At 42.7% G+C, this 13,287-nt stretch overlaps 1 protein-coding gene across 1 annotated transcript in view; it reads left to right on the forward strand.

Moving 5' to 3' along the window:
• SLC39A9 (solute carrier family 39 member 9) overlaps window positions 1-12,379 on the forward strand; it is a 35,588-nt gene extending 23,209 nt beyond the window's left edge. The window contains exons 4-7 of the mRNA XM_080930640.1: window positions 1,729-1,797; window positions 4,084-4,169; window positions 5,763-5,897; window positions 8,561-12,379. Of these exons, the coding sequence (XP_080786766.1) occupies window positions 1,729-1,797; window positions 4,084-4,169; window positions 5,763-5,897; window positions 8,561-8,791 (521 nt within the window). The 3' untranslated portion in view covers window positions 8,792-12,379. The remainder of the gene's footprint in view (window positions 1-1,728; window positions 1,798-4,083; window positions 4,170-5,762; window positions 5,898-8,560) is intronic.
• The last annotated feature ends 908 nt before the right edge of the window (window positions 12,380-13,287 follow it).

Consider the following 13,287-nt stretch of genomic DNA (forward strand, 5'->3'; position numbering starts at 1 on the left):
TTTGGTCCTCTTTGAGAGCAATGGGTGCTGTCAACTGCTGAGCCATCTCTGGCTCCAAAACCACTATGTTTAAATATCTAATGTTAAAAAAATTTATTAATCCTTTGATTAATTTATGTAATATATTTTGATCATATTCATCCCTTCAACTTCTCCAAAATCTTACAGTTTCTCTGCCCTCTCACCCCTATCTTCTCCCTCCTTCCTCCTCCAGGAGTCTGGTTATATTGCTCAGTACTCTTGGGTGTAGGATGTAGAGGCTGCTCTGGAGAGTAGTTCACCACCTACTAGGAGTCATGCCCTTAAAGAAAACTGACCCTTCCTCTCCCAGGAACTGCCAAACGCCAATAACTCCTTAGCTAGGGATGGAACTTCATGCCCTACCTCGACCCCTACCCATTTCCTATAAAGACAGTAACATCTCCTTTGAGAAAGCTTATAAAGCAACATGGGGGTGCCTAGTGCTGCACCACATTTTGTGAGAATGTAAAAAGAAAGAGAAAGATGTACAGGGTATTGGTCACAGCCGACATGGGGATGGACCTGGGGATGGAGGACAGTGATAACAGAAGAACCTCTGGCATGGAACATGGGTCCTAGCTACACTGAATCTTAGCTGAGCCAGGGAACAATTGTTCTGAGATAAGATTGTTCTCTGATCCTTTCTTGATTGATATGGTCCTAGGATTTGACTTGGAATGGTGTCTAGGTTTTAAGTGGATAATCTGGGAAGCTTAATACTTACCAAGAACTAGAAGGGGAGATTTGGGGACAGAAGAGTAAGAATAATTAGAAAGTACTAGAGAAACTGTTAACTGGTCTAGATAACTGAAAAATACTTGGGGACAGCTGATAACATAGCTTATGAACCTTCCTCAGGCCAGGTTGGCATGGGCCTTGTAATCCCAGCTACTCAGGCTGAGAAAGGGAAGCCACGAATTTAAAGCCTATATGGTCTTTAGAATGAGTTCAAGGCCAGTCTGGCACTTAGTGAAACTCTATCTCAGAATTAAAAAAGGAAAAAAAAGTAAGAAGAAGGCTAGGCATTATAACCCGGTGAAAGAGGACTCAAATGCATGGACAAGGCTTTAGGTTCAATCCTCAGTGCCAAAGGAAATACTTACCTAGTAGTGTAGTTGCACCTGACCTGAGCTCTTTAAAAGAGACAGCAGAAGGGTGGTGTTGTTTTAAAAGATGTTTGACATTTCCGGCTGAGGCGATTTTGGGTTTAAATTGGTGAGGATAGCTGCATAAAGGAGAAGGAAAAATATGGAGAAGGTTGCATGAAAATAGACTTGCAGGACTTAGATGAGCCTGCAAAGAAGTTACCAGAGCCCATAGAGCACTTTCTGCAGACTGAGGAAGTTCAGGTAGTTGGGGTTTGCTTTTTCAGAACAACGCAGGGAAGACCAGTCAAGAGTTCCCTCACACCCACCTCTTTAGTTCAAGGAGAACATAGAAGATAAAAGAACAGTGGGGAAACAGTCCACATCAGAGTTCAAAATCAGAGCTCTCAAAATCTGTACAGCTGAATGAGGTGTTGTATACCCTTAATCCCAGGGCTTGAGGAGCTGAGATGTGGATTTGGAGTTCAAGGTCAGCTAGTGGTGCCTGGTGAGACTCCAACTCTAAAATAACAATGATAATAAGAAATGGATCATCTCCAGACAGGTGTTTCTTTTTGCTTTTATGTCATTTTACTTAGTGATACTTTCTTATTCTCTGTAGATCCAGAAACAGCAAGGCCCAGCAGTTCCAAAATCACCACCACACTGGGGCTAGTCGTCCATGCTGCAGGTAAGCCAGCATTACAGTGAGGCTGCTCCACACTGAGTGCTCTTGGGAGTGTTGCTGAACAAAGCCCTCTAGCTGGAGCACATAGAATATAAGTTAGGCCTGGTAGCACACACCTGTAATCCAGGCGGCAACAGGATCCAGAGTTCAAGACCAACTTGACTACTTAATTTTAGCCTGAGCTACATATCTAGGCCCCATTCAAAAGATTCTGGGGCTGTAGCTCAATGACAAAACATTGTCAAGTGTGTGAAAGACCTGTGTTCAATCCTCAGCACTACCACGCAGATCTTTCATGTCACTGGAAAGCTGTGGTATTTAGAGTGATAATGCTGTTCTGGAAGACAGCTATGCCCACATGTTATATATCACCTGTGGCTTGTTTTGTACAGTAGTCACTGAGTTGAGTAGTTACAAGAGGCTAAGTAACTTACAAATATTTCCTGTCTGGGCTTTAAGGAGTTTGCTGACCTCTGCCCTAAGATCTGTCTGGAAAAGAGCCTGCACATCAGTCAGCACCACACAGCGCAGCTGCCAGTGTAGGCTGAGGCAGTAAGCGGAAGACTCAGTGTGGCCAATGGGGCTTGCTTTAGCACGGTAACCCAAGCCTGGGCCGATGGTAGGTAAGACTCTGTGAGGTCTAGATCAAGGCATGGGGAAAGTAGCTCACTCCTAACCTGTTGTTTCTGCTTTCTAACAAAATCATCCATGTCACTGCACAGGCAGCGGGACCTGGGAGTAGGAAGCCAATAAATGAGGTGGACTAAAAATCTCACACAATAACCAACTTTATTCAGAGCCCCAGACAATTTATACTCAAGGGTTAAGAAAGGTCACCTAATTAAAGTTCTCGTGAATTCAGGCTGTATACAATCACAAGGATGAACTACATATGGCAAAAACATGTCAATAAAGATATATAAAGGAAAACATTTAATTGTATAATGTCAGTAAACAATAATGCGCACTCTGAAGAAAGCTCACTCCCATCCACTATACCTGGGATGGGCATGAAAACACATTCTGAGAAAGAAATTGGGATTACAAGATTTATCTTGTTTTCTTGGAGTGTTCTCATGAGCACTCAGAATTCTCCTCATAGGACTCCATTTCTAGATTGTATTCCAACATAGCCATTCAACCCAACATAGCCAAAGTCCCTACATTGACTTTTTTTAAAAATTAATTAATTAATTAATTAATTAATTTTTTATGAATACACTGTAGCTGTCTTCAGACAAATCTAGAAGGCGGCATCAGATCCTATTACAAATGGTTGTAAGCTACCATGTGGTTGCTGAGAATTGAACTCAGGACCTCTGGAAGAGTAGTCAGTGCTCGTAACAACTGAGCCATCTCTCCAGCTCTTCATTGACCTTTTTAAGTCAACTTAAATACAAGCTAGAGTTATATGAAAGGAAGGAACCTCAGTGGAGAAAATGCCACCATAAGGCCTAGCTCATTGTGGGTGGTGCCATCCCTGGATTGGTGGTCCTGAGTTTTAGAAGCAGGCTGAGTAAGCCTTGAAGAACAAGCCTGTAAGTGCGCTTCACCATGGTCTCTGCATCAGCTCCTGTCTCCAGGTTCCTGACCTGTATGAGTTCCTGTCCTTACTTCCTTCAGTGATAAACAGTGACATGGACGTGTAAGCTGAATAAACCCTTTCCTCCCCAACTTGCTCTGGTCATGGTTTTTCATCACAGCATAGTAACCCAAACTAAGAGAGTCCCCATCATGTGTGAATCATCTGTATTGAGGCCTCAAGCCTTGAAGACAGAAAGATGCATTCTTTGAAACTTTTCATTAGCACATTCTTATTACAACTTGGCTCATTGATAGATGTTTGTATTTCATACATTTTTTTTTTAAGCAATAAAGACAGCTAACTTATAGGTGACTCAGGGCCAGATGCTAAGTTCTTTGCATTTATTCCTTTAGCACTCATGAAGCCCTAAGAATGCATATTTTATTGACCCCATCTTTTTATTTTTTTCTTTTTTATGTTTTTTCCAGACAGGATTTTTCTGTGTAGTTCTGGCTATCCTGGAACTCACTCTGTAGACCAGGCTGGCCTCAAACTCAGAGATTTGTCTGTTTCTGCTCTGAGTGCTAGAATTAAAAGTGTGTACACTACCACCCAACTTATTGACCCCATCTTAAAGAAGTCGTTCATTGAGGTTGAGTAGCTTCTCCAGATCCAAGTCCTGCTCTGCCTGGCTTTGAAGCCTGTGCACTCAGCCCAGCACTGCCTCCCTTTATAGCATCTTTTTTCCTTGTCTCCCAATTTAGCTGATGGTGTAGCTTTGGGAGCAGCAGCCTCTACTTCACAGACTAGTGTCCAGTTAATTGTGTTTGTGGCAATAATGCTACACAAGGTAAGCCAAGATTGGATATTGAACATATTTATAATTAAACTTAGTCTTGATCTTTGATGCATTTCTGAACTGTGGTATCTTTTTAGCTTTAAAAATATTTTATATGTGTGTGTGTGTGCACATAAGCACACATGCCACCATTAGCATAATAAAGTCAGAGAACAACTTTATGAAATTGATTCCCTCCTTTTACTTTTACCTGAGTCCTGGGGTTTGAATTGGGGTCCCAAGTCTTGCAGAGCAAACACCTTGATCCATTATAGCATCTGATATCCACCACCATCTCCCCCCATTTTTTGTTGGCTATATTTTATTTACATTTCAAATATTATCCCCTTTCCTGGTTTCTCCTCCATAAACCCCTTATCCCATCCCCCATCCCCCTGCTTCTATGAGGGTGCCCACCCTTCCCACCTCCCCACCCTGACATTCCCCTACACTGGGGCATCAAGCCTTGGCAGGACCAAGAGCTTCTCTTCCTATTGATGCCAAACAAGGTCATCCTCTGCTACGTATGAAGCTTGAGCCAAGGGTTTGTTTATGTGTACTTTTTGGATAGTGGTTTAGTCCCTGGGAGCTCTGATTGGTTGGTATTGTTGCTTTTATGGGGTTGCAAACTCCTTCAGCTCCTTCAATCCTTTCTCTAACTCCTCATTTGGGCACTCCGTTCTCAGTGCAGTGGTTGGCTGTGAGCATCTGCCTCTGTATTTGTCATGCTCTGGCAGAGCCTCTCAGGGGACAGTTGTATCAGGCTCCTGTCAGCATGTATTTCTTGGCATCAGCAATATTGTCTGAGTGGCTGGGTGGGGGCAGTCTCTGGATGGCCTTTCCTTCAGTCTCTGCTTCAAACTTTGTCTCTATATTTCCTCCTGTGGATATTTTTGTTCCCCCATCTGAGAAGGACTGAAGCATCTGCACTTTGGTCTTCTTTCTTCTTGAGCTTCATGTGGTCTGTGAATTATATCACCATCCCCTTTTTAAAATTTTTAATTGTTATCCATTTAGGAGAATTAAATATGTGTGTTCAGTGCTTTTGGTTTTGCTAATTTTTTAAACTCACTGGAAGGGCTTTATTTATTTATTTTTATTTTGTATCATCATATACACAAATGGCTAAATGCTTACTGATTTCTATTTTCTAAATATTTATTTATGTATTTTATATCTATGAGTGCTCTGTCTGCATGTACTTCTGCATGCCAGAAGAGGGAACAGAGTCCCATTCTAGATGGTTGGTTGTGAGCCACCATGTGGTTGCTGGGAATTGAACTTAGGGCCTTTGGAAGAATAAGCCGCCAGTTCTCTTAACCACTGACAAGCCAAATCTCTCCAGCCCTCACTTTCTGTTTTTCATACAGTTTTGTTCACATAGCTGACTAGATGGCTCAGCAGGTAAAAGTACTTGCTAAACAAGTTTGACAACCCAGTTCTCAAAAGTTGTCTTCTGACCACCACCACCACCACACACACACACACACACACACACACACACACACACACACACACACACACACACTTTGGCACACGAATTTCTTGATGTGGAAGCAAGTCCTGCTTGTCAAGTGATAAAAGGGGCTACTTTGTCACTTCCAGGCTCCAGCAGCATTTGGGCTGGTTTCCTTCCTGATGCATGCTGGCCTGGAGCGGAATCGAATCAGAAAGCACTTGCTGGTCTTCGCATTGGCAGCACCAGCCATGTCCATGCTGACATACTTAGGATTAAGTAAGGTAAGTGTGAGCATCCCTTACTGTGTAGTCATGTGTGTCTAGTTCTAGATCTGCAGCCTGGGAGCTGCATGGAGCTGAGCACTATGAATGTGACCCAGCGCAAATCATAGACCTACTGAAACATGACACAGTATTTTTATTTTTTATGCTATTTTATTAGAAACTCAATTGTATTGTTGTCTGTGTATGTCACATATGTATGTCTCAACATTCTGTCACAGTATCAAAAGGCTCAACAAATCTGGTAGGGTATCAGATTGAATTTTTCATAGACAGTATTTTCTCAAACCAAGACAAAAATTGAAAGTAAAAATCTGTATAAAATAGTGTCTTTTAAAAATTTTTTTATTTATTTTGTGTATTTGAGTACACTGTAGCTGTCAGACACACCAGAAGCAAGAGGACATCGGATCCCATTACAGATGGTTGTGAGCCACCATGTGGTTGCTGGGAATTGAACTCAGGACCTCTAGAAGAGCAGTCAGTGCTCTTAACCGCTGAACCATCTCTCCAGCCCCTTAAATAAGTGTCTTAATTTCAAGTTAGTTCTTTTATGACTTTAATATTCATACAAATTGAATATCAGTTCTAAGAATATTTGCGTAATATATAGTAGCATTTCAGTGTTTAAGATAGTATCATTTAACCAGCCATGCTTATTTTGTTTGGCAGATAGTAGTCAGAATCATCCAATTTTTTTTTATTTACTTATTTTTATTTCATGTGTTTTGGTGTTTTGCCTACATGCACATCTGTGTGAGGGTGCCAGACCCCTGGGAACTGCAGTTACAGTTGTGAGCTGCCATGCAGGTGCTGGGAATTGAACCTGGATCCTCTGGAAGAGCAGCTGGTGCTCTTAACCCCTGAGCCATCTCTCCAGCCCCATCACCCAACATTTAATGCTGAGACAGGCACAGGAAGCAAACAAGACAAGCCATTCAGGGGCCTGGAGTAGAGCTGGAACAAAGATGGCTGTAGGCAGCTGGGATTCCAGTCCTCTGAGTTCTTTATACCTGAACATAGCTTCAGAGCTGAGATGTCAGTCTTCAGCTTAGAGCTCACATGCTCCCATTTCCAAGCCTTATAATTCTGTCCATAGCAACCGCCGCTTCCTAGTTTACCTAAAGTCAGTGAGTAGAAGCTGAGGAAAATCATAGTATCAGACTAACCAGGGCTGGTTGAAAGAAACTGCTTTCCCCATCCCCTCTCAGAAGGTCATTGATTCATCATCATATAAAACAATAAATGTGTTAAAAGGAATATTGACTCTTTTGGTTTTCTGTTGGTTGGCTGGTTGGTGGGAATAAGCCCAGGGTCTCCCACATCCATACAAAGCACTCTACCACTGAACTGTGTCCGCAGACCGTGGTTTCTTTCTTCCTCCTTTCTGCTCTTTTCTCATTTAAAAAATAAAAAGGAAGGAAAGGGAAAGATTTAAGAAAGTTTATATGGATAAGGAGATGGTTAACAAGTGGTTAGATTCTGTTAACTAGGGTCTGTTGATTGTTGATCTTGAGCTTAACAAATGAGTCTTACACAGGGGCCTTTGTCTTAAAAGCAATGGATAGTTCTTTATAGGCTGCCCCCCACACACACCTGCTTTTGATACTGAGAATTAAGTACAGGGCTTTGCACATGCAGGCAAATACTCTGCTACCTCCCTACCTCTGATAGTTCCTTTTAAAATTATATGACACCATCACCTCACTGACCACTGTGCTTTAAAACTTGATGGAGAAAGCTCCTGGAATTCTGGAAGCATAGAGTGATGTGCTGCATGTGGGGCACGTTTGTGAGGTTTTAAATAGTTGCCTTGGCTCACAGGTCTACTCTTTAACAGAAAGGCTGTGGCTAGTTGTATAAAGATTAGTAAATGATGACAGGTATAAAGACACTATAATCCCAGCTCTTGGGAGACAGAGGCTGAGAGTCTGGAGTTCAGGCCCAGCCCAGGTTATACTATAAAACCTTGTCTTAAATAATCAAAACCCAGATTAGTGAATAATGCGTATTTTAGTGCTATGAAGGTAGCTCTTGCATCTTTTTTGTTGTATTTTGTTGAAACAAGGTCTTGCTATGTAGCCCTGACCTGAATTCACAATGTAGACCAGGCTGGCCTTGAACTCAGAGATGACTGTCTCTTTTGCATCTTGTTCAGTCTGTGTCTCAAGCACCTGGTTTGGTAATGCAGAGGATACTTGTTAAATAGTAGAACAAATGAATTGATGCCTAAAATGTTGAGGTTCCATCTCAGAGATGCAAGTGAAACTTCTAGGAAGTACTTGAAAGATGCTTTGAAAGCATCTCAAATTAATAAAGCTTTCATTTCAAAATGTAAGGGTATATTTTAAATGTTCTCCTTGCAAATCATGAACATATGTTAATTAGCTTGATTTTATTTTTGTTATTTTCTCAAATCATAATATTTGAATAATAAACATTGTGAATTTCAAATAAAATTTAAGCTGTGATTATATGTGTCACTGGTGATCTTAAAACTTTATTTAAGACCTCCCATAAATGACAAAATTTCCAATCTCAAGGTGTTTTCATGTACCAAACAGCACAAGGTATAAATATTCAGATTTAGTTGGGACATCATCCTGTCTCTAACTTTGATGTGACTTGTTTTAATTCTAATTCTAATCTCTTCTAATTCACAGAGCAGTAAAGAAGCCCTCTCAGAGGTCAATGCCACTGGAGTGGCCATGCTTTTCTCTGCTGGGACATTTCTTTATGTTGCCACCGTCCATGTCCTCCCTGAGGTGGGTGGAATGGGGCACAGCCACAAACCTGACACCACTGGAGGGAGAGGCCTCAGCCGCCTTCAGGTGGCAGCCCTGATTCTGGGTTGCCTCATACCACTCATCCTATCAATAGGACACCAGCATTAACCATTCAGGTTCCAGCCTCAGTCTGCGGCCATTGCCATCTGGGAAGAAGAGCTAGCGTGTGACGCTCCTCACTTCCTCAGTGTCTTGTCTCACCTTGCCCATCTCCACCCGTGTTCCTAGAGTCCAAGGGAGATGAGAGTCAATTGTGGAGAAGTGGGACAGCATATAGCAGGAACATCAGAATTAGACAGAGACTCTGTGTTGTCTTAAAGGGGACTTGGATGTATTGAGTTTTGATGTTTCTCTTAACCCTATTCTCAGGGAAGATGGAATTTAGTTTTAAAGAAAAGTGGAGAACTTCATACAATGAAATAGTAATTATGAAACTTCAGTGTTCTGTAATTAAGCTAAAGTTTTTTCCCTTAGTTTAGAGGCTCTGCCACTTTACCCATTGGCTTTTAACATGGTCCTCACCATGTAAGACTGGTGCTTTAGCATCTGTGCCACACGCCTTGAGAAAAGGTGGGAACACCCGTCCCTTAGATGCTAAAGATGATGGCAACTAATTGGAGGTTAGAATGAGGAAAATAAGAACAGGAGACATAAGCTGAACTGAACCCAGAAGAAATACCCATTGAAAGAGGTGTCTAGAATCTTCAACAATTCCTTTGCACATGCCTCCCTAAATAGAGCCTGCCCTTCGTTCTAGCAGAGCAATGGAGGTGGGACTGGCTTTTGAAGAGGGATCTGTTATATATATAGCATTTTTTAAAAAGTATCTTTTGCAGAATACTTGTCTGCAATACACTCTTACTTAGCAGCCAGATTCTGTTCTGGTGCAGGATTTCTGTAAAGAACAGTATGATCACAGTGAAATTAAGGGATGTTAAATTTTCTGGGAATTTGGATAGTTACTGATATCTTGTAGTAACCTTTTAAAAAGTAACACTATTACAAAGTATGTTGTCCTTTTCAAAGTCAGTGGTTCTCAACCCTCTCAACACTGCAGTCCTTTAATACAGTTCCTCATGGTATAGTGCCCTCCCAACTATAAAGTTATTTTGTTACTACTTCATAACTAATTTTGCTACTGTTATGAATCATAATGTAAATGTCTGATAACAGGATATCTCATATGTGGGCGTCATGACTCACAGGTTGAGAACCGCTGTTCTAAGTATTTTTAAGCAGCCTCTGTCCCTCTGGCTGAACCCTTACCCAGAAACACCCAAGAGTGGGGAGTGTTTCTGTCAGCTCCTTAGCTCCTGAGCAGCAGACAGTGCTGTACAGAAGGGAGTGTCTGCTGCTGTCCTCAGTCACCTTGCAATCATGTCTGCAGCCCACTCTTCCCACTCTTCCTGTGCTTTCCCTCCCCACCCCACCCCCACTGTGTACGACTACTGCTCCTGGTGACATCAGTCCTTGTGTGAGGTGACCACTTCTTGAACCATGGTAAAAACAGTGCTGTCTCTTCTTCACTTCCTTCAACTAAGTTACCTTTGTGCCCAATACAACCTTATTACACCCTCAAAAATGTCACCTACTCATAGAGTTGACAGTCACTAGTACTCTGATAATTTAAGAAACTGGGACAGCAAAAGTGTTCAATAAAGGTAGTACTTCCATGTTTGCCAAAATCTGAATAAAACCTAGTCAGATAAGTGTATAATACTGTATTAATTTATATTTTCTGTACCATTTCAAAAACACTTTACATAAATCTAGAGCCAAGGCTAGTTTCTTCAGAGCAGTGAGTGCAGTCATTTGTATTTTTCTGTGACATCTATGCCAGCATGCCTGTAGTTTCCTTCTCTCCTCAATTGTCACTAGATCAGCCAGCAGCTATGGGACTTAATTTGTGCTCCCTCTGCTGGCTGTAGTGAAGAAAGCAGAAATGTGATACAGTTCTGTGTGGAGGCTGGTAGCCATTGCATCCCATGCTAAGTGTTAATATGTGCAGTATGGGAGTGCGGGTGACTCTCGTGATTAGACACAAGCAAGTGACTCAGAAAGGTTTGTGCTCATCTAGTCCTTCCAGAGTACAGATGTCTTATCTCTAGAAGCTCACTTTGTCTGGTTTGGTTTGTCATCTCGCCTTGTGCAGTGGTCAGTTTTTTTTGTTCTGGCCAGAGCCTCTTTTGTTCACAGTGCCTTGCCATCTCACTCTTAAGTTTGGCTAGAATATCATGTTGGGTAGGGCCTTGGCCTCTGGTAAAGACTGAACCATCAAACTTCGAAATCTGCCTTCCCCTCTGGGCCTCAGTAGCAGTGAGCTTTCCAAAGCTGGGGCCTTTCCAGGCCCGGAGCTGCTGCCTAGGGACTGCAAGTCCCTTCCCTGCTCCGCAGGCTCAGATAGCCATATGACTCTTAATAGGGCTCAAATGCATTAGAGGCGGCAGGAACCATGCAGAGGCCTCTGTCTAGTGGGGGAGAGGTTGCTCATGTGGCAGGCAGTGCCCCCAAAGCAGCCACCTTGATTGCTCCACAACATGTTTCAGTTCTGTTTTTTCCTCCTAACTCCCTCTGGAGGTGTGGATGCCTTAGTGTGCAAACACATTTCAACACACCGGTGATACTTCAGCTGCTGCCACAATTACAAGTGGAATTATGGACTACCAAAGAAGCAACTGATGAAAAGCATGGGCTGTCCTTCCTCATGACCAAAGCAGTCTTATTTTGGATTAGAGTCCCTTTCCCCCAGAATCTAGATGGTCTTTAGATTCGGAGCACCCTCCTCTCTTCACCAGGTCCCAGTGTGTGAGTCTCCGAGTCAACAGGGCAGTGACGTCCCATTCGATTTGCTTTCCTGTGTGTGCTATTGCCAGCTTTTGATCTTACAGGCAAACTTTCTGGCCTGGAAATGCCAGCAGTTGGAATGGTACTCCCCACTGAGGCAGTGTGTTCTCTCCCCTGCTTCACCCTAGTCTCCAGATTTCTCAGTTCAGAACAGCCAAGTCAGCCAGCTCTGGAGATTTGGATCATTAGAAGAAAGGAGAAAATAGATTTTTTAAAAACTGGTCTGTCACCACTGGCTTGTTCTATTTTTCAAGGATTAGAGCTAGGAGGGACATAGCAGTGACAGTTAAGCCCTGACCCCCATGCTAGTGAAATTCTGGACATGGGGCTGTATGTCAATAGCACAAGCCTTTAAAATGCCCCTGCCTTTTGGTTCAGAGCCCCAGAGTATTGGGGCTCACACAGGCAGTCATTCGGCAGGAGAGTCCTTGTGGCAGGCTTCTGTTCAGTGCAGAAGAACAGAAGAACACTAGTCAAGATACCATACATACAACTGCAAACTTTCTGTACCTGAGACATGGCAGTTCATTCAGCTCAGGAGGCCTGAGGATGGGGGCCGGTGGGAAAGGACTGGCAGACATGGAGGATTTCCTTACATGTGCTCAGCCTCTCACAGAGCTAAGCACAGAGACTGGCTTTACTCTCTGCTGTATCTTCTGACTCCAATGGGGTGGACGATTCCCCTGGTTTGGTGGCCTAAATGGTGATTTTAAATGTCTCCTTTTCTGGATCCTTTGTACACATAAACTCATTCCATGGATGGCTGCCTTATAATTTTGTGTCTTTCCACTTTAATTGTGAATGGTTTAAAAATTGCTGTTTCTGATTTGTTTTATGATATTAAATTTTTATTAGTGCATACCTTAAGTGAGTGGCTCTTTACTTATATACATCGGCAATGTTTGTGTTTGGCAACCAAACCTGATACACAAAAGAGTTGGGTGTCAGGGTGTCTCAGCTGGTGAAGGCACCTGCTGCCAAGTCTAATGGCCTGAGTTGAGTCCCTGAAACCCAAGGGAGAGAATCAACCCCATGAGTTGACTTATGACCTCCATGTACCATAGGATATGCATGCCCCCTCCACACAAAATAAAAATGTAATTTAAACATTTCGAAGTAATGGGAAGTTGTGAAGGACAGAAGAAAGGTACCCTTTAGACAGCGGAGGAGAGAGGGAGGGGAAATGAGGGACCCAGGATGCCATTTGCTCCAAAAGACAAATCCAGATAACCACCACCTCTCTTGCTGCCATAGCAGATATAATTTTTAAAAGCAGCTTTGCCAGAGAGAGAAGCAAGTAGAGCATCTGCCTTTTCTAAGGGCAGCGATGTTGTGTGAGCATAGAAGTGTCATGATAGTTGTGTCTGCAAGACACTTAAATAGGAGTGTTGACTTTTGAGTTAGGCATGAGGGGATGATGGGGACAAGCAGAGACATGCCACAGCATGGAGGTCAGAGAACAGCTTTCAGAAGTCTCTGCTACCCTGGGTCACCTCAAACTTAGGCTGCCAGACTTGCTTGACAAGCCACAAGTACTTTTACCCACTGAGTCATCAGGGCATGTGGAACTTTTTATTTTTTTAAAAATTGAATCTATTAATAACATATTTATTTTTAATGGCCTGTTCATGACTCCGAACTCTTGAAGCAGAAGCAGATAGACTGCCATTAGTTCAAGGTAGACTATGGAGTGGAACTCTGCCTCTAAAATCAAAACTGGTAGGTGGGGCCTGTAATCCTAGCACCCAGGACATGGAGGC

This window comes from Micromys minutus (assembly GCF_963924665.1).
Source record: "Micromys minutus genome assembly, chromosome: 1".
Lineage (NCBI taxonomy): Eukaryota > Metazoa > Chordata > Mammalia > Rodentia > Muridae > Micromys > Micromys minutus.